Source organism: Onychomys torridus, chromosome 14, assembly GCF_903995425.1.
Source record: "Onychomys torridus chromosome 14, mOncTor1.1, whole genome shotgun sequence".
Classification (NCBI taxonomy): Eukaryota; Metazoa; Chordata; class Mammalia; order Rodentia; family Cricetidae; genus Onychomys; species Onychomys torridus.
This window is the reverse complement of record NC_050456.1, coordinates 78590962-78618570: the sequence shown is the minus strand read 5'-3', so window position 1 is coordinate 78618570 and position 27609 is coordinate 78590962. Positions and strand designations below refer to the sequence as shown.

The window sequence follows — 27609 nt, the reverse complement described above, 5'->3', positions numbered from 1 at the left end:
AAAAAAGACAGAAAGCAAGCGTTGGGGATTTAGCTCAGTGGTAGAGTGTGCTTGCCTAGCAAGGCCCTGGGTTCGATCCTCAGCTCAAAAAAAAAAAAAAATTGCCAGGTGGTGGTGGCACACACCTTTAATCCCAGCACTCACTCGGGAGGCAGAGGCAGGCAGATATCTCTGTGAATTCAAGGCCAGCCTGGGCTACCAAGTGAGTTCTAGGAAAGGAGCAAAGCTACACAGAGAAACCCTGTCTCGAAAAACAAAACACAACACAACAAAACAAAAAACAGCTCCACTGTTACCCATGAGTGGGGTCATATGATCCCCTCCCATTTCTTGGGCAAATCAACTACAACCTCCTGGGGAGCACAGTCCTCCAGCATACCTGAAGGGGCTTAGATAGGGACATGTAGGCTGCTTAAGACACAGAGCCCTTCCGAGCTGGTGGCTGAAGGAGCAGAACGCCAGGAACCAGGAACCAGCTGGGCTGAGTGGGCTGATCCAGCCCTGACATCTGTACGTGGTAGGCCTGAGGACTGAGAAAGGAATGACCATAAGCTTGACACTCTGGTCTGAAAAAAACGCTCCAGTATGAGCCACTTTTCAAAGTACTAGTCATCTTAGCATAGTGGTGGCATTGTAAATGATGAGTCACAGCCACAAGGGTGCCACAGAGTGTGCCACAGGCATCTCACTTACATGAAACCCACAGATAAACTGTCTCGGTGGAGCTAGGCTGTGATGGGACAGTGGCGTTTCAGAAGCCCTGATGACATGAAGAAACGGTTGCTGACTGTTCAAGATGCACATACCCAGTCAGGAGCCCTGGCATCTGTGCACACACGTGCTATGACCTGCCCAATGGCTTTCCACTCCAGCTCTGGCTACCCAGTGTCTGTACCAGGCGTTTTCTCTTAGGCCACCAACCAGGTCCAAATCATGACAGAGACTTAATATTGGTAATGAATGATCAGCCTTATTTCAGCTCTTATTTTAATCTGTTTATCTTTATCTACATTTAGCCTTGGGCCTTTTTACCTTTTTTTCTGTATACCTTACTTTCCTGCTGTCTGTATGTCTGTCTGGTAGCTGCCTGGCTTTGGGCCCTAGGAGTGTCCCTCCTTCCTCTTCTTCCTCCTCCTCCTCTCTTCCTTCTCCTCTTCCTCTTCCTCCTCCTCCTCCTCTTCCTCTCTCTCTCTCTCTCCCCTAGCCCCACCTATACTTTTCATGCCTAGCTATTGGCTGTTCAGCTCTTTCCTAGAACAATCAGGTGCCTTAGGCAGGCAAGGTGGAACAGATGTAACACATCTTTACATCATTGAACAAATGCAGCATAAACAAATGGAGCACACCTTTACACAGATAGAGTAATGTCCTGCAGTGTAAACAAATGGAGCACACCTTTACACAGATAGAGTAATGTTCTGCAGCGTAAACAGATGGAGCACACCTTTACACTGGGTAATGTTCTGCAGTGTAAACAAATGGAGCACACCTTTACACAGTTAGAGTAATGTCCTGCAGTGTAAACAAATGGAGCACACCTTTACACAGATAGAGTAATGTTCTGCAGTGTAAACAAATGGAGCACACCTTTACACAGATAGAGTAATGTCCTGCAGTGTAAACAAATGGAGCACACCTTTACACAGAGTAATGTTCTGCAGTGTAAACAAATGGAGCACAACTTTACACAGTTAGAGTAATGTTATGCAGTGTAAACAAATGGAGCACACCTTTACACAGATAGAGTAATGTCCTGCAGTGTAAACAAATGGAGCACACCTTTACACAGTTAGAGTAATGTCCTGCAGTGTAAACAAATGGAGCACACCTTTACACAGATAGAGTAATGTTCTGCAGTGTAAACAAATGGAGCACACCTTTACACAGATAATGTCCTGCAGTGTAAACAAATGGAGCACACCTTTACACAGAGTAATGTTCTGCAGCATAAACAAATGGAGCACACCTTTACACAGTTAGAGTAATGTTCTGCAGCGTAAACAAATGGAGCACACCTTTACACAGTTAGAGTAATGTCCTGCAGTGTAAACAAATGGAGCACACCTTTACACAGAGTAATGTTCTACAGTGTAAACAAATGGAGCACACCTTTACACAGTTAGAGTAATGTTATGCAGTGTAAACAAATGGAGCACACCTTTACATAGATAATGTTCTGCAGTGTAAACAAATGGAGCACACGTTTACACAGTTAGAGTAATGTTCTGCAGTGTAAACAAATGGAGCACACCTTTACACAGAGTAATGTTCTGCAGTGTAAACAAATGGAGCACACCTTTACACAGTTAGAGTAATGTTCTGCAGTGTAAACAAATGGAGCACACCTTTACACAGTTAGAGTAATGTTCTGCAGTGTAAACAAATGGAGCACACCTTTACCTAAGTAAAATAATATTCCACAAGAAGTGAGTGTGCACTTCAGAACCTCCCTTGGGGAAGTATGGGCTTTGCCTTACAGCAACGAGTATATAACAATTGTAAATAGAAAGATGGATTCTTTTTTGGGAGCCAGAACCACAATAAAAATGAGTAAGAATATGAGTTACGAAGGGGGAGATCCCATGCCTGTGCAGCACACCTGCCAAGAACATCCTGGAACTTCAGAACACAGCCTCCCACAACCCACTTCTTCAAGGACGTTTGTCCAGTGATACCTTCAGCTCCAGACTGTCCCTGTCCTTGTGAAGCTTTCCAGCTTTATTCTTAAATGCTGCTTTCAAAACCTTCCCTTTGCTTAAAGCTTTTGAATAGGCCCATGGCCTCCTGCACACTCCAGTGCCCGCAGGCAGTGCCCAGCTATAGCTGGAAGGTGTCTCTGGTCCCACCAGACTTGGCAGTCCCGAGGTCCTCTAGTTCTGCCCAGCCCCACAGTCCCTCAGCTGCTTATAAAATAATCATTCAGAGGCTTTTATTAATTACCAATTGCATGGCCTATGGCAGGCTTCTTGCTAGCTAGCTCTTATAACTTAACCCATTTCTATCAATCTATAAGTTACCACACGGTTGTGGCGTTACCAGTCTCCTGGCATCTTGCTGCTCCTATGGTGGTGGCTGGCATCTCTGCCCTCTCTCCTTCCTTCTCTCTGTACAGCTGCTTGGATTTTCTGCCTGCCTCTAAGCTGCCTTGCCATAGGCCAACACAATTTTATCAACCAATGAGAGCAACACATATTCACAGCATACAGAAAGATATCCCACAGCACCTAGCTCTACCTGGATACATCTAGTGTGGGCAGAGAGACCTGGTCAAGTCACCTTCAGAGGGACTCAGTAATTAAGTCTTTTGGACTCTGATTTTACATTTGGGCCCGTAAGACACCCCCACCCTGATGCCTCACCCATCTGCTGCCTGGCTGAGTAGGTGAACCTGGGGTGTTGTATCACATAGGAAGTGTGCCATCAAAAGGCTTCAATCAAGAGCTCTTTAAGTCACATAGATGTTACTGATGAAAACTGCCACACTGTCTTCCTGTGATGCCTCGGGCCCACTCATTAAAAATGCCATCAAAACCAACTCCCTTGTCAGTGACTAAATCAAAAATTCTTTTTTTTTTTTTTGCATTTTTTTAATTATATTTGTGTTTTAATTTTACACATCAGCCATGGGTTCCCGTCCTCCCCCCTCCCGCCCCTGCCCCCACCTTTTCCCCAGCCCCTCCCCTCCATTCCCATCTCCTCCAGGGCCAAGACTCCCCTGGGTAAATCAAAAATTCTAACCGTGGCTGTTCTAATGAGCTTGTCGCCCACAGTTCTGAAATGTTGGCTATCAGGTTCTGGAACCTTCGTAAGTACTCTCAGTACAGAGTTCCGGTCACTTTCAAGATGAATGAAGTAGGAGGTGGAGCATGGCTCAGGGTCAAGAATGCTTGCTGATCTTGCAGAGGACCAGAGTTCAGTTCCCAAGCCCCACATCAGATGCACCTGCAAGGCTAGTTCAGAAGATCAAACACCCTCTTCTGGCCGCCACAGGCACCACCCACACATGCTGCACATATATCCATGAAGGGAACCACATATTCACATAAACTAAAAAATAAATCATTTGATTAAAAAAATCACTAAACAAAATTTAAAATGTCAGGCTAGACATGGTAGCATACACCTTTAATTCCAAAACATGAGAGGCAGAGGCAGATGAGCTCTGTGACTCTGAGACTAGCCTGGTCTATATAGCAAGTTCCAGGCCAGCCAGGGCTAAATCTCAAGAAAACAGCAATACTCAGAACTCTGACCGGCTTTACCACAGAAAGCTACAGTGCAGAGGGACAGCTGGAGAGCCGGCTCAAACCGGTAGGAGGACTTGTTCTTGCAGGGGACTTATGTTTGGTTCCCACATGACAGCTCACAACTGCCTAGAACTCCAGTTTCAAGGAATGTCCTCTGACTTCCATGGTCACCCACACACATATTCCACTCACATTCACACACACACACAAACACACAGTGAAAACAATTTTTTGTTGTTGTTGTTTTGGTTTTTTTTGTTTTGTTTTGTTTTTGTTTTTGTTTTTGTTTTTGTTTTTTTTTTTGTTTTTTCCCCCGAGACAAGGTTTCTCTGTGTAGTTTTGGTTCCTGTCCTGGATCTCGCTCTGTAGAGCAGGCTGGCCTCAAACTCACAGAGATCTGCCTGGCTTTGCCTCCCAAGTGCTGGGATTAAAAAAGGCGTGTGCCACCACCGCCCGGCTGAAAATAAAATCTTTAAAAAAAAAAAAAAAAAAAAAAGCCACAGGTATGGTAGTGTGTGCCCAGCACTGGAGAGACAAAGCCAGGAAATCAACGGGGCTTGCTGCTGGCCCATCTAGCCCAATCAGTGAGCTCTGGATTCAGTAAGAGACCTTGTCTCAAAAGACTAAGTTGGAGCGTGATAGAGGAGCCCAAGGTCCACCTCTGGCTTCCACATGTGCATGTACATCCAGAGTTCAGAGCTGCTGGGCGCACACGGCTGAGGAGGCTCTAACACCACAGGCAAGAATTACATGAACACACACAGAGCATCCATGAAACTGGTTGTTTGTTTTATTTTATTTTATTAAAATTTTTTTCTGGTTTTTTGAGACAGAGTTTCTCTGTGTAGCTTTTTGCGCCTTTCCTGGAACTCACTCTGTAGACCAGGCTGGCCTCGAACTCATAGAGATCCACCTGGCTCTGCCTCCCGAGTGCTGGGATTAAAGGCGTGCACTGCCATTGTCACCACCACCAGGTGACCTGTTCTGTTTATAAAACACTGTTTTTTTGTTGTTGCTGCTTAAGATTTTATTTATGTGTGTGTGCCTGCTTGTCTGTATGTACACCATGTGTGTGCAGGTACCCTCAGAGGCCAAAAGAGAGCATCAGATCCCTTGGAACTGGAGTTAGAGATGGTTGTGAGCCACCAAGTGGGTGCTGGGAACCCAACTCTGGTCCTCTGCAAAACAGTAGTTACCTGCTGACCATGTCTCCAACTCTGTTGCATTAAGATATGTTCCTACTATGCAGCCTAAGCATGTCTAAAATTGGCAGTCCTCCTGCCTCAGCCTACTGTGTGCTGGGCTTATAGTTCTATACCTCATGCAAGGCTTGTTTTTTTACTGAAATTTTTTTTATATATTAAGTTTTAAAAAACTGTTTTAAGTGCTGGGACACAAGGCTTCACTTCAGGAAGCACTCTGCACTGAGTGCCAACACAGGAAAACCTTAGGCCCCCTAGAGTTGGTAATCATGTAAGAACAACTTCTGTGAACAAGCACTGAAGCCTTTATTTTTATTCTTCTAACTTAAATTCACTAAAATTAAATCTCCCTTTTTATGAAAATACTGTTCTATGCCGAAGTGAACAGGAACCTGTTAGTACTGTCAGGACGGCACATTTACAAACAATACACGAGTCCTGCTCTTGGAGTCCTTGCTTCAGTGAGTGGGTTAAATCATGTCCCCTGAATCCTGCTTCCCAGTGTCCCAAGAGCTGGGGAGATTTGCCTCCCTGCCCCAGAGTGGAACTTGAATGGTTTCTATGGTAAATCATGGGTGGTGGTTGTTTTTGGTTTTTGTGGTTTTGTTCCATTTACACAATCAAGCCAAATTTGATGAAACTAAATTCTTTTTTGTTTTGTTTCTTTGAGACAAAGCCTCTCTATGGAACTCTCTGGCAGTCCTGGAACTCTCTATGTAGCCCAGGCTGGCCTCACACTCACAGAGATCCCCCCTGCCTCTGCCTCCCAAGTGCTGGGATCAAAGGCGTCATAAGAGAGAAGAAATGTTTTTCTAAAAACTATAATATACTTCATATTTTATGAGGCTATACTTTTGTGTGTGTGTTTTTTTAAGGCTGATTTTTATGTGTCAAGTGTTTTGCATGTACATGTGTGCACCACTTGTGTGCTGTGCTCAAGGAAGCCAGATCCCCTGGAACTGGAGTTGCAGATGGTTGTGAGCTGCCATGTGGGTGCTGGGAACCAAACCCAGAGCCTCTGCGGGAGCAGCCAGTGCTCTTGATCTCTGAGCCATCTCTCCAGCCCGTTTGTTTTTTAAGGGATTTTTTTTTCTTCTTCTAGACTAGAATCCATCCTAAATCCTTGCCTGTGTTACCAATCTAATTTTCTTTCTTCCTTCTTGTGTGCATGTATGTATGCATGTTCAGGTGCATACAGGTGCATGTGGGGCAGAGAACCTGTGTAGGTGTCTTCCCTCTGGAGCTCACCAAGACTAGACCGGCAGCTACCTCCCCAGCACTGAGGTTACAAGCTTACACCCCATGCCTGCGGGGTCTGGGAATCAACCTCAGTTCCCCTCACCTGCAAGGCAAATATTTAGCCCACTGGGCCATCTCCTCAGCCCCTGCGCTCCTCCTCTTTGCTTACTTTGTTTTTGTTTATTGAGACAGTTTTGCAATGTTGCCCAGGCTGGTCTCAAACTCTATTCTCCTTCCTCCATTGTTAGTACTGGGATTACAGGCACACACTACCATGCCTAGCATTGATACAATTTTTCCCCACAAAATTACTAAGAACTGGAACTGTTCTTTCCTACTGCCCTGTAAGCTAAAGCCAGGCATCCTGTGATGAACTGAAGGAACAAGCTTCCTGTCCACTGTGTGGCTACAAAGAGCAGACCCCTGCTCCTGGACCCATAACCAGAAACAACAGATAAAGACCAGAATGAGTGAGTACTGATGGGGGAACGAGACTAAACCTGGCAGCGAGCTGAGACAACTTAAAGTCACCAATTACTTCCCTCTGACGTGAGACCAAACCTGAGCAGGTCAACAACTGGGACAGATCCATCCGAGCATCGTGGCCATCAATGGCCTAAAGCTCCAGCTAATCCTGGAGGCTAAGGCAGAGAGATACTTGAGCCTTCCTAGAATATATGGTGAGACTCCCACCTCAAAACAAAGCACCATGATGAGTGGGTAAGAACACTTGCAGGGCAGGTCTAAGGACCTGAGTTCAGATCCCCATAAGTCAAGTAAGTTAAGTTGGAAGTATGACCACCCATGCTAGCAGATTAAAAAAGAACAAAAACCCAAACAATCCTTTATTGGACAAGGTGAGCCTGTCCTTGCCATCAGGAGACCAGTCATGGTCGAGGGGATGAACAGTCCACTGGCTGGAAGGATAGCATTCTCCCAGAAGGTCAGGCCTCTGCCTCTGCCTCCCCGGCAAAGAGTGGGTTAATGAAGTAGCTGAAGTTGGTGTCGATGTCCACCTTCTGGGCTGAGCCAAGCGGCTCCACTGAGGGTTGTGGCTGCGGGGGGGGGGGGTGGGTACAGTGTCAGAGGCTCCCGGTCCAAGTACCAGCCCCTGAGAAGACCCGCGAAGCTTCTTCCCCGCTGTCTCACCTGCTGCTTGAAGACCATCACGTCGAAAAGCGGATTGCGGAAACTCAGCGGCAGCCCAGCGGTTGCGGGCCCAGCCTCTTCATGCCTTCTCCACCTGCGGGATGCAGGAGCAGGTGAAGCCCTAGGGCAGCCCGGCCAACCTCTGGGAGCCCGCCCTCGGGAGGGGCCGGCGTACCTGAGCCTCCCGCTGCGGTGCAGCAGCAGCAGCACCATGCCCAGCAGTGCCAGCAGCACCGCGGCCGCCACGCTGCCCGCCAGCCAGGCACCGGACCCGTCCAGGTACATCGTGGAGCCTCCCGTCGCGGGCATGCCGGACTGCCGCAGTGTCGCCGACTGAATGCCCAGCACGCCGCCTGAAACAAGGGGGATTCGGCGGAGGCTCCCGGGCTGCCGGGGCAGCGGAGGGGCGGGAGGGCGCGAGGTTACCTTGTGCCACGGCGTCCTGCAGGAGCGCGTGGCCCAGCCGCCCCGCTGCGCCGGTCTCGGGCCCGGTCTCCACCAGCACCACCTGGATCTCGGTGTGAGCCTCGCGCAGCACCTTGGACACAGCCACCTGCACCCCCTGGTACTGGGGCTGGGGAGGGAGAGGGTTGATCCGGAGTCTGCCTTCGGGCTGGGGGGGTGGGGTGCAGTAGAGTCAGGGCGCAGCTGCCAGCAGCCGGGATCCTCCCTGTGGCCTCGATACCTGCTTTAGGAAGAGGTCCAGCAACCGTGCTCGATACTGCTCCAGGTCAAATGTGGGGTCGTGGGTCAACGACACGATGGCTCCTGCGACGGGAGGACAGATCAACGCCGCGGACCCCAGCAAGGGAGGGGAGGCCGCGGGGAGCGCATTAGAGGGCCGGCGGGGCGCTCACCGCAGAGGTGGCAGCACTGTCCTTGGGGCAGCACCGGGTCGCGGCAGGTGGCCTGGGGGCAGCGGCCGCCCAGGGGCTGCAGCAGAGACGCGCAGATCCACGGCAGCGTCTGGGTGGGGACACGGCGGTGAGCGCAGGAAAACGTGGAGGCAGCCACGCGCCCCACCTCGGCCGAGCGGACCTCGCACCGTCCCCGGCCAAGGCTCACTCACCTCGGCGTAGCCGCAGACGCAGCCTGACGCGTCGGTGCAGGCCTGGGAGCCCACTCTCAGTGCGCCTGGCCCATGGAAGCGCAGGCGACCCTCGCGGGACGCCAGGAAGGCCGCCAGGTCCTCGTCGCGCGTGAACGTCTGCGGGTGGCGGCATCAGGCAGGCGAGGAGAAAGTCTGAGCGCGCCGGGCCACGCGCGCAGCCGCAGGACGCCATGGGGACGCGCACAGGGGATGGGACCCGAGCCCTCCCGCTCCTGCTCACCTGGCCCAGGGCTGAGACGCTGCGGACGTGCACCGGGTTGGGGCCCGGGCCGAGCGCCACGCGGAAAGACCCGTCGCGCGGGAAGAGGACATCGTCGTAGCTGCAGGGCACGCGCTCGGCGTCCACGGAGAAGAGGCCGGGCGCCTGGGTCGCGGAGCTCCAGAGGTGCGGGTCAAGCCAGGAGAAGCGGTCGGGATTTCGGAAGAGCAACCAGGTGCCTACGGAGGCACGCACCAACCCACGCCGCGCACTGAGCCCCGCGCCCCGCCCTCTCCGAAGCACGCCCACTCTAGCCACGCCCCGAGCCCACCTCCCGAGCCACGCCCCCTTCACCTTCAGCTCCAGAGTGACAGGCCGGGTCGGAGCCGACTCCTGCAGCGCTGAAGGCGGCTTCAGGGGCCAGGACGAACTCCCCGTCCAGCGGCAGGAGCTGCGGAAGGCGCGGGCTGAGGTGGCGCAAGGCCCAGGCACGCACTGCGCCCAACTAACACCTCCCGAGTACCAGGAGAACCCAAGCTGAGACGCTGGCAGCGAACTAGGTGAAGGAATCAGGGCCCAGGAACCTTAACCTGGATCCACTATGGGAGCCCTCTCACCCCTCAAATCCTGTTCTATGCTGGGAATATGCTGTGGAGAAGGGGACATACCATCTCCTGATCCCCCAAGCCTCATCCCTCCATCCTTCACCCAGAGTTTGAGGGGACGGGCCCCGTGGGAGCTGCTCCTTGCGGGGCCATCAGGCACCACCCACAGCCCAGGCAGGCTCTTGTCCCCACTTGAGGGGACAGGGCCTGCTCCAGAACTCCAGACCTGCCCAAAAGCCCACAGCAGAGAGGGGAGATGAGGTCACAGGCTGGCCCCACCCATGCCAAGGGTGAAGCACACTGAATGCAAAGGACTCCACCCACAGCCGAGGACAGCTAGGGACAGACATAAAGATGTATCCTAAGCGTGGTGGCACCTCAGCACCGGAGGCTACACATCCATCCGTGGGAATGGAATGCATTTTCATGAAGAACAGGGCTGGGGTAGAGCTCAGGGGTGCAGCACCTGCCTAGCATTTGTGAGTCCCAGGGCTCTGCCCCTAGCATCACAGGAAATGAACAGAACTGAAAAGGAAGTCTGGAGAGAATGTGGAAAACCACCCCAGTGAGAGGGCAAGCATTAGTGGATGAAATAAGTAAGCATCAGGGCTGATCCAGCTGAGGGTGTTCAGGGACGAGTGTTCAAGCCAGGCTCCACAGAGGACAGCAGAGAAGGCCAGAACAGTGGACAACTAAGACCCAAATTCATACGCGAGGGCTGGGGGAGGTCGAGGCAGAAACATGAACCAAGGGGGAGAGCTTCAACACCGGAGACTGGGGAACTTCAGCCTAAGTGCCAGCAAGCAGAATCCAACCCACATGTACACATGTGCAGCATGTTTAATACCAAGCACAGAGAATATTCTAGAAAGGAAGGACAGATCACACAGGATACACGGAGACAATAGAGGGCTGGAGAGATGGCTCGGTGTAAGGACACAGACTGCTCTTTGCGGAAGATGCAAGCTGGATTTCCACCCACATGGTGGCTCACAACCCGCTGTTATCTGACGCCCTCTTCTGGCCTCTTCATGCACAAGTTGCCAGGAAGACTTCGTTAGTTTTTTTTTTTTTCCCTCAGAGAATTGAAACTGAAGGTGGACCTCTCATCTCAATCCATTAAGGCATGATACTGAAAAAGTTCAACTGCTTACTTAATTTTTGAAAAAGCTTAAGCCGGGCAGTGGTGGCGCACGCCTGTAATCCCAGCACCCGGGAGGCAGAGGCAGGCGAATCTCTGTGAGTTCAAGGCCAGCCTGGTCTACCAAGTGAGATCCAGGAAAGGTGCAAAGCTACACAGAGAAACCCTGTCTCGAAAAAACAAAACAAACAATAAAGAAAATGCTGTTAGCTTTAGTAATAGAATTTCTACAATGTTCTAAAGCTTATGTCATCCAAACTTAGAGCAAGCATGGCACCCAGGAGAGAAGTGTAACATGCTTTTCATTAACAAGACAACCTGACAAGGGCTCCTAATTCGATAGAAGTGGTGGACATGAGCAATAAGGAAAGAAAAAGACACAAATAGGCCTGAAAACAGGAGGAGTGACTGCCATCGTTCATAAGAGAAGAGCCAATGGAACTATAGAATATAATTCCTTTTGTTTGTTTTTGTTTTTTTGAAACGGGGTTGTTCTGTGTAGTCCTGGCTGTCCTGGAACTCACGCTGTAGACCAAGCTAGACTCAAGCTCACAGAGATCCGCCTGCCTTTGCCTCCCGAGTGCTGGGATTAAAGGCATGCACCACCACTGCCCGGCTTAGAATATAATTTTCAAGGGTACCGTTCATGATAGACAAAACTCTATAAAGTACTTATGAGTTAGTCAGCATTCTACATGACCACCTATTTTTTTTAGTTAATGAAAAGTTTAGTATTATGTAGCATTATGTATTTTTATATACAAGTTATAGAAAAATACTGAATTTCTTCAATATAAGTTCTTAATGATCATTAAACTGGGAATCCAGAATTTTGAAAACTTTTCCTGTTTTCTAGGATGAAATAATGTGTTTCAATTATGGCTACACATTCGAACAACAGTTTCCCCAAACTTCAAGGCTCCAATTCAATAAAATGAAAACACAGTCCTCCACAGGTGGACCTCTGGGCCGGATGGAGCTCTGGGTCAGATGACCACCTATTATTTGTTTTGTTTTGAGACAGGATCTCACTGTGTAGCCCTGGCTGTCCTGGAACTCACTCTAGAAACCAGGCTGGCCTTGAACCCACAGAGCTCCGACTGCCTCTGATCCAGAGTGCTGAGATCAAAGACATGCGCCAGCACTCGGAGAGCACCTTAAGTTTGTAGAAGAACAAAGCCGGTGGACTTATTGGAGGCAGAGTCCACGTTCTAGAAGGGAGAACTCGGCAACTCGAATGCTAGGGTTGTCTTGGGGTATGCATGTGGGTTCTCTGTGGCAATCAGAACCACAGGGAAGACCCCTGTGTTGAGGCAAAGGGGGGGCAGGGCTGGGTATTTGCCCACCAACAAAGATGGAGATGGAGATGGAAGTGGGTAGGAGGGGGAAATCTCCCAGGGAGGAATGTGTGAGGAACTGGTGAGGTCCAAGATGAGGCCACAGGAAGCTGGAGGGGACTTCAAGAAATAGGGGTAACACTCTGCCTCCTCAAAGTGGCCCCATAGACATCCCTGGCAGTTCCCACCCTGAGCTGGGGTGCTGAAGGGGAAATCGAGGAGAAAGGAGAGCTGACTGCCTGGGAGGGTTTCACTTGTACACATGTCACTGTCCCTGGGGCCAGAGAGGTGGTGCTTTAAGTGGGTTGGGGCAAGCTTGTCATAGCTCAGACAGGGACTGTCCTCTGGGTCTGTCACACCCAGGAGCCCCAGTGAGCACTCAGTGCAGGATGGGTGTGGTTGAAACTTGGGCACTGAGTCTTGGCTGGTGGCTCACACCTGTGATCTCAGCCTCTTGGAGGTGATGTGGGGAGGTCAGGAATTCCAGGTCAGTCTCATGAACATAGTGAATTCAAGGCCATCTTGGGTTACTTGAGACCCTGACCCACAGAAAACATTATTTCTTGCTGGCCAGCACTTGGAAGGCAAGAAGCCAGTGGATTGCTGAGTTTGAGGCCAGCCTGGTCTATAAAATGAGTTCTGGGACAGCCAGGGGATACATAGAGAAACCCTGTCTTGAAAAACCAAAACCAAACCAAACCAAACCAAAACAAAACAAAAACTTGGGCACTGAAATGGAGATTTTTTTTTTTTTTTTTTGATTGCTATGAAACATTGTTCTTTCGTTTTGTTTTGGTTTGGCTTGGTTTGGTTTGGTTTGTTTTGGTGTTGTTGCCGGCTCAGCGGTTAAGGGTTAAGAGCACTGGCTGTTCCGAATCCCAGCACCCACAACCCATGGTTCACAAACATCTGTAACTCCAGCTCCAAGGCACCGGTCACACCCTCTTCTGGCCTGTGTGCACACTGCACACAGGTGGGGCACAGACATATTGTGCAGACAAAGCACGCATACACAGAAAATACAAAACAAAACTCTTAAACAACAACAACAAATAAAACCCCCAGTCTTAGTTCCAACCACAGGAACTGAACTCGGGTACCGAGGCCGGCAGCCTTTGGCTCACTGAAGTCTTAGCATGTGCGGGCAGCAGAGGCTGTTTAGCTTTCTAACCTTCCAGGGTATCTGGGCCACTAGCTTTGCAGGCAGGTTGCTAGCGTGGCCTCCAGGACGGGAAAGGGCAGGAGGCTTCCCAGAGCCCACCCTGTACAGCAGACTGGGCCGCGGGGGAGGGTGCGGGGCGGGGGGGAGCTGGGCTGTGAGACCCCATGTGCTCTCTGATGTCCCCTCCCAGAGAGTATCTCCACCCAGCGGCTCCCGTGGCGACGCACAGAGGCCTAGAGAGGGACCTTTCGGCGACCCTGGGACAGCCATGCCCCCTGTGGCCACAGCCCGGAGCCTTACCATGTCCGAGATGGCGTGACTGTCTCGCACCAGGACCGACACCATCTGCAGCAAGAGGCGGCGTCAGCTGCCGGGCCGGCAGACCTCCCCACCCCAGTGCTCCCCCACCCCCTACCAAGGCACCTTGTCCGCCGGGAACTGGACCGCATCTCCCGCGCACGGGGTCCGGTTCTGGCTCCAGTTGGAGGCAGTATCGAAGTAGGTGTTGGGGACCCAAAGTTTGTAGGCCGCCCGAGTCAGTGCTAGAGAAAGGAAGGCTGGGTGTCTGCCTCCCTCGAGGAAGGCGGCCCTCCAGAGAAGTGCAGCAGTGGTGCACACAGCCCTGGTGCAGATCGGATCCCCGAGGTGGCCCCGACCCGGGCGCTGGTCGCTCAGCGCAGGAGGTCAGACCCCACGGGAACCCCATTGAGCGGCCTTCTCCGGTGCACTTCGCGCATCTGCAGAGCCCGCGCAATCGTGCCCTCCCACGGGACGTCGTCCCTGGTCACCCGTCGCGGACTTCCCGGGCTGGAGAGGAACAGGACACCGAAAGGAGCTCTGGCGGGAAGCGCCCTGGGCGTAGAGAGGCGTCCCGGAATTCCGGAGCCAGAGGCCCTGTCCCTACTCTGCACAGAGGAGCCGCGAGGGGCTAAGAGTCCACAGGGACAGGACTGCGGTTTCTCCACCTCCTGGGCATTGGTGACCTCACCAGCCCATGCCAGAGGACGGGGAAATCGAGGCAGGCTACGAACGCCGCCTCCCTTTCCCGCCCTGTCCTGAGATCACGACCCCTTGGGCCTAGAGAAGCAGCCTCAGGGTCCGCAGACCCCGGCCTACCGCAGAGCTGCAGCCACAGCAGGACCCGGCCCAGAGCGCCCATCTCGCCGCTGCCGCCGCCGCCGCTCCCCTGTTGCAGGTGCGGACTTTGCTCCGCCGGCCCACGTGACCGGGAGGGGCTGAGGGGCAGGGGGCGCCCAGATGTTACACATTTACCTCCGGACCCGCCCAGCTGTCTGCTGAGGCTCCTTGGAGGAATCTTCTCGGTGACCTAAAGGGCAGGGACCCGGGTGCCCAGTAAGAGGATGTTGGCCCGACTTTCCCTGTGACATGGCGTGGAAGTAGCCAACAACCCTGGGGGTTCAGCTGTCTTTGCCCATCTTCTCCAGGCCGGAACCCCTGGCCCCAGTTCATACTCTGCACGGATTGTGTGTGCTGGAGAAAGGAAGGAAAGCCAAAGGGCAGATGTGTGGTGGTTCTGAAGGTGGATATGTGGATAGGGCAGAGTGTGATGTTCCTGGATAGGTAGAGGGACCGTTGAAGAGGCGTGGGTTGGAGAAGGTCAGGGTGGACAATGAACGGGGAAAAATCAATGCAAAAATGAAAGGACAGTCGGTAACGGTGGAGGAGTGGGAGGGGCTTATGTGAGCTCAGAGTTGACAGCGGCTCCCGGCGCTGGGTATTAAAAGGTTGATGCCGATGGCTGGACATGACTAGGTCGGTGGCAGAGGGTGGCTGACGAATAGTAGTGGGTGGGTGGGTAGGGGACAGTGGGTGGTGGCAGGGTGGCTAGTGGTGAGCAGACAGACATGAATTGTGTGGGAATGGTAGGTGGCTGGGGAATGGTGAGTAGAGGAGAGGGGGCTGTGAAGGTTGGCCAATGAGCTGTTGCTGGGTGTTGCTGTGGGTGAAGATGCTGGTAGACACATCTGGATGGAAGGTTGGTTGAGGTCACAGGGAGGGGGAGGAGAGGTGTGGACTTTTTAATGGGAAAATGGGTGGAAATGGACGGTAGATGAGAGAGGTCGCTTGGGGGATGCTGAAAAGATGAGAACGGGCAAATGGGGATACTGAGAGGTTACTGGGAAGCTTTTCCCTGTCCAGAGGTACACACGTAACTCGAGAGTTGTCCCTCATGATCCAGACCCGGGCAAAATAGATGAATGCAGAAAGTACCAAGAAAGGAAAGTGAGTGAACAGGGTGTGACATGGTTAAACTTCATTGTCAGCCTAACTAGTCTCCAAGGAACACCTCTGGGTGTGTCTGTGCAGGTATTTCCAGAGAAGATGCAGGGAAGACCTGCATCAAATATGGGCAGTACAACCCCCTGGGTTCCGGTCTAAACCCAAAGGCAGAAGCAAGCTGCGCAGCAGCACTCATCTGGGCTTCCGGAGAAGCAGCACACCATAGCGTGGCCGGTTGCCTCATGCCACCATACCTTCCCAGCTGTGTCCTCTGTGAGCCAAATACACGTTTCTTTCTTCTTTCTTGAGGTTGCCTTTGTTGGATGTTTTGCCACAGCAGGGGTGTTGGAGGGTTGAGCTTGGGTTCAAGTTCGTGGTGACAGATGGATGGATGCCAGGGTGATGGCACACCTGTGGATGGTGGATGGATGTGTGGGTGATGGGAGGGAAGAGCTGCTCAGGATTGGCTCAGTCATGCACTCATCTGGGAGCTCAGTCCTTAATCCTCCACACTTTTTCTTCTCCCGTGCAGAAGGCATTTCATCCACTAGGGGGCACTCATTTTCACACCCAAGCCAGGGAATCAGCTCCGTCTACCCTTTATTCTGGTACAGTTGTCTTCAAAGGGGGCATCAGCTGTCCTGGCTCAGCAGCTGGAACTTTTGAGAGGGGCTTGCTCTTGGCCTCCAGCTAGGCCATGCACAAAGGAAACTCTTGGGGGTGGGGTGGGGGTCACATTCTTGTTGCCTGTTGTTCTGTTTCTTCCTGGAGAGGAAGCACTGTGACAGATTGGGCTCTGGCTCTGGCTGCTGAGCCAGTATGACCCGTAGGACATAAGCTCCTGTGGCCTGGCGGATGCTCAGAGCCACAAGGTGGCCACATGGGAAGGGCAGTGAGAGTGCCTGGGCAAAGAGGCTTCCTGTCAGAGGCAGCATTAAACACCAGCAACAGAAAGGATGGGTCTCGGCTGCAGTCCCAGGGCAGGAAGAATGGCTGGAACCAGCAGGCAGTGTGTGTACAGAGAGCCCTCGATTGCAAACACAGCCCGTGAACTGGTCAGGACCTTCGCAGGAAGTGGGAGAAGAGCAGAACCCTAGAGTAACTAGGCGTACTCAGCATGGCTACTCCAGCAGGCACATGCACGCTTTTGGCTTGACTGCTATCCTGTGTCAGATTATCTGTACAGTCAACCTTTACACACCAGGGAAGCCATCTCCCTCATTGGGCTGCTGATACAGTCACCACAAGGCTTCCCATTGGTTCATTCAAACTGTGCAGTCAATTAATCTGGCTGGTTTTGTGCTTGGTCATTGTGGCTCATGGCCTACCTTCCCCAGGGTTGTGGGAACCCTGAATGACAGCCCCGTGGCGCTGCAGGGAGGGGTAAGCAAAAGACAGATGGACAAGGATGTCTGCAGAAATAAAGCCTACAAGGCACTGAGGCAGGGGCATGGGAGGCTAGGAGGTGCTCAGCACTAGAAGTGGGGCTGGCACAATGTTGCTGAGATTGGCTTGATACAGCTTTGAGGGGTGGAGGATGTGACTTGGATGGGTTGGGGCCTAGTTACATTCAAAGGTTCAAATGCTGGGAGCTTCTCCAACCCTCTCAGTCTCTGGTTCATTCTTCCAACTGAAAAGTGGGTCCCAGTTTCCTGTTGGGGTGTGGGACAGGCTCTCGGGAGCGGTTGCCGCCTCTCTATCTGCGCAGTGCGAGCGGACAGCGGGGAGGCAGAGGCCTCCCCGGAGATCTGAGAGATACCATTAAGTCACTGGTCTCTAAGGATGAAGAGCCTGCAGCAGCCTTTGCCCTTCCTCCCCTCACACAGCCAGTTGTCAGCTTCTGTTTGTTCCTTTGCCTTGAGACTGGGAGGCCATAGGTCTCTGGGTCAGGGGAAGTCACAGCTGGATGCTAGGCTTGCTGACTCCAGGCCTGAACACCCTTTGTTCCTCCTTGGGCGGGGTCCCTGCAGGGACAAAGGCTGCTTGGCTATGAGCAGTTTGGTTGGTGGCATCCCAGTGAGGAGCAGCCCCAGAGCAGGTCCTGTGAACTGGCCACCCACAGTGTGGTCACAGGGCTGCCTTCAGGACCCTACAGAGGCGGGGCAGTTCAGTGGCAGGGTCCCAAGTTCCATAGTTAGGGGCACACAGCGGGAGTCTTCTGAGCTCAGTGCCATGGCCCTGGTGTGCTCCACTCCAGGGGGCTGCAGTGCCAGGCACCCTGTGAACTGAAGCACAGGGTGGAGGTGCAGGGTCCAGTAGTCTGAAGCCACTGGAGGATTCACCCTACATGGAATCTCGGGGACAGATGCTAGCTACCATGATGCCTGACAGAAACCTTCATAGGTATGGGTGTAGCGCTACTCCAGGAGTCAGCCCTCTGCCATCCCTGCCCTCAGCCTGGGCCCACAGGCCCTGCCAGTTCTCAGGAGTTCCCTGAGTTCCACTATCCATGGCATCAGTCCCCATTTTGAGTTGTGGGCCATGAGCTTGTGCTCAGGGTTCTGCTGCAGGTAGCTGTGGCAGGGTTTGAACAGGACAGGGAAGGTGGCTTTGAATTCTCCAGGGTTTTGAAAATGAGGTATGTTGATGAAACTGCCCATTTCCACCAAAGGGGAACACCAGAATTCCCAGTCTCCAATGCTCCCATGTGTGGTTCTAGTTACCAGGCAGCATCCTGCATAGCAGGCAATGGGCACTGAGTGATCCCTGGCCATAGGCAGCAATCTCCCAGGCCAGAGCACATGGGCCCCAGACAGCCCGGAGTCTGCCTCCCTCCCAAGTGAGCCTCATGCTCTCTATTTGAGACAGCTTTCAGAACATGGGCTCCCTATCTAGTCCTGGTACCTGTGGATCTGGTTCTCACCCGTGTTCTCTTCTTCACCCTGGACTGCCACAGTCTTGTGAGCTGCAGGCAAGACCTGGAGTGACATGAGCACACAGGCCTTGCTCAGAACCTTCTGCTATCCCAGGATGGTGGCAGCTTGGAATGAAGGGGGTCCCCAGGCAGCTGTCACTCAGCCACTTGTGAGAACAGCTGGAGGAGGCCAACCCAAAGCCCAGTGGTGACAGACTGCAGTAAGAACGCAGGACTCTTAAATCAGCTTTATTTTCCTCTAATAGACACTTCAGCATTGCAAAATTTTGCATTCTACAGTCTTACAAACTTTATTAGCAGCAGAACAGAAACATCGCAAGACCTCAAAACACAAATAAATACCAAATGAAACCACACATAACATACAGTAAACAGAATACAAAACATCATAATGCTATCAGGAAATGAGACATGTTGCTAACTCCTAGTGACAGGATTATTGCTGAGCAATAACTCACACTGTCTCAGTTTCTTAGAAGAGCGGAACACGGGACGCTAATCACTGGTCACAATCACTTGGACTGTCAAGATGGGCCTCACAGCGAGCGGTTACCACAGACGGCAAGTGTCAAAACAGGCAGATTAGAAATACAGTCAAAAGAGAGATTGGCCTTCTTTGGTCTTTGTTTTTGGGTAACAGAACTGAACACAAGAGGCGTGCCATCAGAGGAAAGAACGCAACTCCACAGCAGTCTGCATTAACCCCACTTCCTCAGTCAGCGCCTACAGATTCTTAAGGAAATCCTTGGAAGGAAGGTCGGCTTTTGTGTTTTCCAATTAGGTCATTTATTTGCCTTTGAAGGTTATCTGACTTGACTAAAGGGGACTAAGGTTGTACGCCAGTCACCACTGACTACGGAGTGGCAGTGACCTCCTCTCCACAGTGAACTCACAAGAAAGACTCCAGACATGGTGTGGCAGGAGAAATGAATCACTCTGCTTGGCTGCTTGGGCCTGCTTAGCCTTTGTGTGGGTCACTGCCCACCTGCTAGCAATGGTGCCCAGGGAACCCTCCAAGTGGATGACAGGCTGGGATGTGTCCAGGCCTTTGGGATGGGCTGCTGGCCTCTTTTTACTGTCCCTGCAGACCTGGCTCCCTGATGCCACAGTGCCCATGGCAACCAGCACCAGCTGGAGCAGAACAGTTAATGATGGATGGATCACTTGCCAACTATCCCCTCACCTGACCTGTGAACACATTCTAGTCTGGAGAAAAGAGCTGCTATGGATTTACAAACGGAAGACAAAACCATGATCTTAGTCTGAGAAGATCTGGGGCAGACCCTTATTTGTCACACTCAGACACAATGAATGGCATGCCTGGAACTCACACTAGCTCTCCTGCGGTCTAGTCAGGAAAGGGCTGGATTGAAAGTTTAAAAAAAAAAAAAGTACCCTAAGCTCCACCAAGCCATTCTCTATTCACTGATGGTCCCAAGCAGAGGGATGTACAGGAGGGCAGGGACTGACCTACCCTGTCACCCATCAGGTGGGAAATGTCTTGGCCAGGTACAAAGTGCATCCCTGCAATGCTTGGCAGTGTGCAGGGGGAAGGAGGCGGCAAGGGTCATGCTGTTGGTACTGGCACCCCCCTCTCCCCGCTCTCCTCTTGGGCCGGCAGGAGTGGTTCACCCAAGATCCTGTTGCTTGGCATGCCCAGACACACTCCCCTTTGTTGGGTATAGTCCACCGGTTGTCAGGCTCACCATGGGTGACTGCTCAGTTACAGTGGTGTCCTTAATGTCAGGCCCAAGGGAGCAGGCATGTGGTCCCAACTCCAGGTAGAACTCTGGGGCAGACTAAGGAGGTATGGGAAGGTGGCCAGCTACCCAAAAGGGACTGTGTCTGACCCCTAGGGCCTCATGAGGCTGACCACAGATGGTCAGACAAAGCCAATACAAAGGGGTCTGAAGGCCCTGCTGGGAGCCGCCCAGGGAGCAAAGCCACAGTGCTTCATGCCACAGCTCCCTGGGGTCCCCGTCTTTGGAGGAAATGGAGAAAGCAAAGAAGAGAAAGGAGGCAGGGCGTGGCCATGCGCAGTCACCTCCTACTGCTCCGACTGCTGTCTGGTTGCTCTTAGGGACACGGTACATCTGTGCATAGGCTACTTCAAGAAGGGGAGATGGAAATGGACTGAGGTGCAGGTTCCCTCAACAGCCCTTTGCTTCTTCAAATGCTAAGCATGGGTTCTAGAGAAACTGGGAGCTGGGTAGGTTGGGGTGTGGGCGCTCCTCTCCTCCATGAGCCCATTGACATACTCATCTGCAGTCTCATCCACTGCTCTGTCTTACCCACAGCCTGACAGGCTACACAGCCTCAGTTGGGTCTGTCTATCCCCAAGAAGAAAGGGAAGCCCAGGCAGGGCCTTCAGGGTACCTTCCTTTCCCTGACCAATGAAGGTAGACAAGCTCACTCCCAGTCTGGTCCTGGGTTGTTACTGACACAGGCTTTCCACTACTCACAAAAACCATGGGTCAGGCCTCAGGACACACTGCTACTTAGTGGCCTGCATCTTACTGGGGTGGTTCTGAGCACATACAGACACTGCCCCAGGCAAGCAGTTGTGTCCAATTTCCTCATGGAGGCCATGGGACAAATGTCCTTTATAGAATGAGCAACTGACACTTTTGCACAGCCAGGTACACACACTGCACGACCAGCCTGTGTTTCTTGTGGCCAGGACCCTGTGAAATGGTGAGGGCTGGCTGCCAGAACTGGCAGCAGGGCCTCAACTATGCTGAGACCACAGCCCAAAGCTGGCCCAGGCGGTAAGCACCAAAGGGGCACCAAGGAATGCTGAGCCGGAGCACAGCAAGGCACACCCAGGCAGGACATGACATGCTCCACACCTCCACCTCCCAGGAGACATGTCTTGCACGCATGTCCTTCACACACTGAGACGGGGCACAAAGCGATGAGCTTGCCCACTATTCTACTGTTACCAAGAAATGCAAAAGACACACTACAGAAAACTGTGACATGCTGGGGGCCCTCATCCCAGGGGACAACAGTTACTTAGTTGCTTTACTCACATCCTGCAGGTACCCAGGGGGGCCAGGAGGGCCCGCATCACATAGGAAGAGTCTTGTAAGAAGTCTCACTAACAGGGAGTGCCTGAGGATCCCTCAGGGTCACCCTCATAGGAGGGGCTAACCCTAAAGACAGGCATGCTTTGTACCAGCCCACGATGTTGCTGGCCTCTACCTACTGGCACTGTGCTGACTTCTTCAAAGGGGTATTGCAAGGATGTCCCTGCTGCTGACACCTGGCCATGAAAAAGCTACCTGAAGCCAGCTAAGGACTGCCAGGGGAAGAACCCTGGAGGATAGACCTAGAGGAAAAGAGGGTACCTCTGAAAGATGCGGGCTCTGCAGGCTTTCCACTGACTTACCCCAAAGCGATCCCAGCAGAGTAGAGAAAGGAGCAGCAGGTGAGGAACCCGATGTTTCAGCCATGGGAGGGCAGGGCAAGTGCTAGAGACCAGGAGGTCACTCATGGAAGCATGGGGACAGGTGTGCAGGAGGAGGGCACTTCCAGCAGGCACTGGGGCAAAGGCACACCCAGGACAGATGGCAGCACCAGAGACAAGGTGGGCCACCAGGCACCAACCCAGCTGTCCCCGCGCGACCATGGGGAGAGCCCAGAGGCAGGCAGTCTGAAGCGCGGGCCCAGCTGGCCAATTGTGGGCGCGCCTTTTGGGCAAGTGGCACAGATGTGGTGGTTCGCACACATTGGTTTTGCCTAAGAAGCACCCGTCGCGTGTAGCACCCATCAGTGTGAGAGCACCATGAAGTGTGGTGCATAGCAAAAGGGGCACCGGGGCAGGGCTCCAGGCTTCTATCACAGTTGGACCATCGAGAGACGTAAACAGTGAGCTGGGAGTGCCATCTGGACAGGACAGGCTGGGGCATCAGCTGGCCATCCTTCTAACAGGGAGGCCAGGGCCGTTGCTGGCCAGCCTGGGCAGGCCCCCAGACCAGTGGTTCGGTCTTGGGAATGCTTAGGGTGGGGGTGGGGGTTCTCCTTCATGCTGTGGGGGTTTTCAGGGCCCTTGTGGACACCTGGAAGGGTGTGGCTTCTGCTTACACCTCCTTCCCTTGGGGTGGGACTGAGCTGCTCTTGGGGGCCTAGAGTTGGAATTGTGAATATTTAGCAGCAGAGCCTCCAGAAGCTGCCAGTGGTGGCCTGGCTTCCCCAGGCAGGTTCGGAGTTGTCTGAGGGCCCTGGTAGAGACAAAGATTGGTGGTGGAAAGAGAAAGATCTGGTTAAACTACCACTTTCTAGAATCATGGTGAACGCAAACCCAAGGACAAGAAGCAGCATGTCACATCTAAGGCACATGTACCGTATGCCACCATCTCTGAGCACAGACGTTGCTTTCGGAGATCATTAGCCTCCTGCAGCAGTATGACAGGATGAGAAACACTTGCTGGGACCTCCTGCAGCACAGGTCACCTGCCTATCCCCACACACTGGACACTGGAGACCATGGCTGGTGCTGTCAGCAACTAAGAGCTTGTCTAAACATGGGGCAGAATTTTAAAAACCTACAGGGTTTTGTGTAGAACTCCAAAGTTCAACTAATGCCCTATTTTAGGGTGAAGACAACTGTAAGTCTGCAATGATGCACAGCATCCATGAGCACTGTCCCTCTCATAGTCATTGGGAAGTATGTCACTAACTACGACAGATAGTGAAGGGTTACATTTCTAACGAGAAATAACGACAGATTGAATATTCTCTTTCCTATCACAAGTGATAACCAGTGTTTGATATTTTACATTTTCTTCCAAGAAATATCAGTCTATCAACGTTTTAAAACAAAATGTTGCAGTAACAATTATTTGTAGAACTTTAAATAAAAAATGACTTCTGAATTTAGAGACTTTATGTCTACTCAGGGCCTTCTGACAAACAGATTATTAGAACAGAGACCAGTTGAGGCCTTAAAAATAGACAATATACTATATTTGAAACAAGATTGCACTTTTGAATTTTAGGATGAATATATCAAAACTGTATTATTATTTCATAAGTTCTCCTTTTAAATTAACATGCTGACACGCCCAGCTACCTCCACATGTGTTTTCTTTTTTGGTGTTCAAGTTAAGGAAGAAAAATCATGTTTCTTTTTAGCATATATGTTTCCACCTTAATTAACTAGATCTTTAAAACTGAAAATGAAAACCTTCTCTGACAGCAGTATTTATCTTGTTGAAGGATAAATAATTCTTCAGAGTGTGGCTAGTCTATTAGAAATCCATTGGGGTCTGTTTTCACGTGTGGCTCCTCCAGCCACGCCTCCTCCTCCTCCTCTTCCTCCTGCTCCTCCTCCTCCTCCTCCTCCTCCGGATGCTTACCCTGTTCCACACGGTCCTTTTTGAGGGCGAGGACCTTCGTGAAGACAGACCGCTTCAACCCCCCAGAGGAGTTACCTTCTGCTGAATCCACCTCCCCAATTACTTGTCAGGGGTCAGGCAGATCCGAAGTATCCACTATGACTTTAATAAAAATTGTATCATCTTTAATATACGTCCCATTCTCTAGAACAGTTTGGGCGACGAAGACTGGGCAGCCAGAGGCGATGTTCATCTCTCCAGTGGGTTTCTTGAAGCTGCTGCTGTTGGGGTCAGGCTTGAATGCGTCTCCCAGATGACGTCGAGAAGACCCCTGATCCATCAGCATGAGTGTCACTTTCTGCTTGAATGGCCACGGCAACAAAGCATCATATTCTCCACGCATAATGACAAAAAACAGCGACAAGTGTGTCCCTTTCCCCATTCCATCCCCATTTAGGTAGACCCTGGCACACATCTTATAGCCAAAATAGCCTGTGTAGAAAGGCTGGCTGTAGAGAGACAGGGTCTTCCCCATGACAGCTTCCTGCTTCCGGCGCTTGTAGTCACGGATCTTCCAGATCAGCACACCATTGTAGCTGGCAGTCTCCAGGACCTGGAACCGCAGGTCCATGTCGGCCAAGCGGATGTCATGAACACTCAGCATCTGGTCATGCCGGCTCAGCTGGGACTCCAGCAAGCCTGCCACAGGCAAGAAAACACTTGGCAAATGAGACATGCAAACATCAGAGAAGCACATATGTACCAGTGTCTGGAACAGCAGCCCACAGATGTCACTGTGACTGCACAGGGCAGACATGTGCAGAATGAACAAGGTGTGAGGCATCTGCATTATATCTTCCTTTCCCTCCTCTCTGGTAGCCACAGTGTGCCAACCGTCAGGCCACAGCTGTCAGAGCCTGGCGGCCTAGTTGCCCATACTCCCCTGCCTTATGGCCCTGGCATGCATAGGGACACTAGACTCCGAGCCTAAGCTGTCTCCTACTCTATTTCTAACCACACGCCAACGTGTGTAGCACAATAATCTATACCTACTCCCTAATCCTTCCATGTAGATCATCACTGAACTCATTCAGACTCAAAGCTATAGGCACACATCTGCTCACAATGTCAGAGATACTTGTGCAATAGGCTGCCCACCTCCCCTGCCTGGTCTGCTCCTGTCTCTGGGTCCTCAGAGTGTGTCTGTGGCACCGTGACCAATAGGCCTTGACATGCTGTAGTCCAGCCTCTCTAAAGGAGGGCTTTGTACCCCACCATGCTGCTGGGACTCCTATGGAGGGACATTTCTAAGTCTCTGCTGGAAGACTCTCAGCATGTAACACCTGTGCCCCCAGGAGCTGTTGTGAGGCTGCATGTGCTGTGCCTAACACACCACGTCCTCAGGCAGTGGTGCCACAGCAAGTGGGAGCAGCTGCCTAAGACCCAGTGCCCTCACCTGTGTTACGAGCTGCCTGCCCTGCACTTTTGTCCACGCTTTCCAGCTCAGTCACACGGTTCTGGAGGGACTCCACACTGCTCTTCATGCTGTCTGCTTCCTCCCAGTTCTGCCGGAAGGGACGGATCTCCTTGTCGAGTTCTTTCAGTTTCTCTGCTTGGCTGTCTATTACTCGCTTCCAGACCAAAGGGGTTAAGAGTAAAAACCAGTCAGAACTCTGAGCATGCTGTGTTGTCACCCCCAAGTGCTAGGTGAAGCTGTCAACCCCTATGCACCCACTGGCTGAGACCCACCAGCCTCCAGGGTACAAGAACTTGTCAGAACACAGTGAAGCTAGAAGCAGTCAGATGATGACCTGGATAACGTACCATCACACCTAGCCTGCAGAGTTTCTGTAACGTCACCAGAAGGGCTAGATCAGACAGAAGGGGACAACACCCAACACCACAGGTGTGCATGTGGTCCAGAAGTAGTTCTTCCTTTTCCTGCCCATAGCTCCTACACAGGCCTCCCCATCTTAGGCTATCTCTGGGATGGCCAAACTACCTGTGCGTCACATACCTGTATCCAGGCATTATGAAAATGCCACCAACTTTCCTTTCAGAACTCTGGCTGTGACCCTGACCTCACACTCATAGATGTTCCCTGCCTGCCATCCTTATAGATATCTCATCAGACTGCCATAAGCCTCACTCCTTGTACACACGTTCCTCTGGCACCATAGGTGCCCACAGATACAGAGAAGAAGGGACTGAGGTCAAAGCCTCATCTGACTAGTAGAAGATTCTCAAGGTCCAAGACCCCTGGCCCCTACCAATTAAAGGGAATCAAGTTCAGGATGATGGAGTCATAATGATTTGGCACTGTCTACCTACCCTGCTACCTGGCTCAGAACAGATGTGCTGCTTCTGTTATGTGACTACAAAGGGGGATCCCAGAACTGCCAAGGCTCAGAGAAAGAAAGAGTTCCCTCTATCCTGCCTCTACCAGAGACCCTGAGTGCTGGTGACCAGAGAAGGCTTGCTGTGGGTCCTCAGGCCTAGGAAGAGATAAGGGGGCTGGCCCATGAGAGTAAGTTCTGCACTCAGGGGCAAGCAGAGACCCTGTCCTGCCAATTTTGCACTGCCTCAACTTAAGTAACTTGGAAGAGCTTTCTATAGAAACACACCACTCTGGTGGGTGCTAAAAGGCTGTCTACATTCCCGTGAGAGTAGCAGGGAGAGCCTCGTGCTCCAGCCTGTCTGTCTCCCTGTGATGGATCCAAGGATTGAAGTTTCCATTCATACAAAGAATCTACAAGAGTTCCAAAGGCAGTAGAGTAGCTCCGAGGCCACTGGTCACACAGGGTGTTCAGGGGACAGCTCCAGGGACAGCCTACCATCTTCATTTCGTTTGGAAGTCTATATTTGAAATTCTGGGTGTCAGCACCTTCGCTGGTGGTGACTGACCAGGAAGGAACATCAAGGCAGGTCTGGATCCTCTCACTGGAGGGAAAGGCTGATGTGAATCTCCCTGCTCTATCCAGAAAACCTGATGCTGATGCTGAAGAAGGATGAGGAGGGCCAACAGGCAAGGACACTTGCTGTGCAAACACAAGCACAAATTCAAATCTCTAATATCCATGTAAAAAGCTGGAGATGGCTGTGTGTACCTGTAATCCCAGCTACATAGGAATAGAGACAGGAGGTGCTCTGGGGCTTTCTGGCCACCAGCTCCAATTTAGTGAGAGTCTATCTCAAAGGAATAAGGCAGAGAGTGGCAGACAGGACACCTGACCCTTCTTCCACCCTCTAAGCATACATATGTACATACATGTGCACATATATACCCCCAACACACAAACACAGCATAGACGATATCTTCAAACTTCAAAAAACCTACTATGTCAATGTCTCCTTATTTTATGTTTGGCTGTGAGCCTAGCCTTTAGTGGCTGAGCCATCTTTCCAGACCTATGTGTATTTGAAACAAGAATGTATAATCAGAGGAATATTTGGCTCTGTAAAAACTGTTTTCTGGGGGTCAATTGTATTGACATTAATGAATACCCACAGCCTTGGTGTCCTCTGAATGAACTGCCCTCATAAAGTAAGCTATTATGGGTAGTGATAAAAAGGAAAGGCCTGACCACAAGTGAGAGATGATGCTTGGTTACTCAGAGGACCAAGAAGGAAGCCCTGAATTGCACCATGGCCTAACACAAGCCATTTAGTCACTTTAAGCTCCATGGCCCTGAGATGCTCCTCCCTAACAACTAGTGACATGCATTGCAGGGGACAAGACCACTGCACTGGCCATGAAGCTCT

The 27609-nt window shown here is 51.8% G+C and overlaps 2 protein-coding genes across 8 annotated transcripts in view; both read right to left on the bottom strand.

Annotated features, from left to right (window-relative positions):
• Positions 1-7503: 7503 nt before the first annotated feature.
• Positions 7504-14619, bottom strand: Amn (amnion associated transmembrane protein). Of its 2 annotated transcripts, XM_036206621.1 has the most exons (12): positions 14509-14615; positions 13816-13934; positions 13693-13737; positions 9502-9598; positions 9169-9386; positions 8907-9044; positions 8695-8803; positions 8523-8605; positions 8264-8411; positions 8013-8190; positions 7838-7931; positions 7504-7743 (listed from the first exon to the last, which is right to left on the bottom strand). In XM_036206621.1, exons 1-12 carry the CDS (start codon positions 14549-14551, stop codon positions 7633-7635), a joined length of 1383 nt encoding a protein of 460 aa, XP_036062514.1. In that variant the 5' UTR covers positions 14552-14615; the 3' UTR covers positions 7504-7632. The 2 variants fall into 2 exon arrangements, with proteins under 2 accessions (XP_036062514.1, XP_036062515.1); XM_036206622.1 differs by lacking the exon at positions 7504-7743 and having other exon boundaries at positions 7860-7931; positions 8013-8170; positions 14509-14619.
• Positions 14620-18720: 4101 nt separating this feature from the next.
• The window catches only part of Traf3 (TNF receptor associated factor 3), a 114265-nt gene continuing 105376 nt past the window's right edge, over positions 18721-27609 (bottom strand). For all 6 annotated transcript variants that reach the window (XM_036205705.1, XM_036205702.1, XM_036205707.1 and 3 more), the window contains 2 exons: positions 25304-25478; positions 18721-24546 (listed from right to left, as the gene is read on the bottom strand). In XM_036205705.1, the coding sequence (XP_036061598.1) occupies positions 23975-24546; positions 25304-25478 (747 nt within the window). In that variant the 3' untranslated portion in view covers positions 18721-23974. The remainder of the gene's footprint in view (positions 24547-25303; positions 25479-27609) is intronic.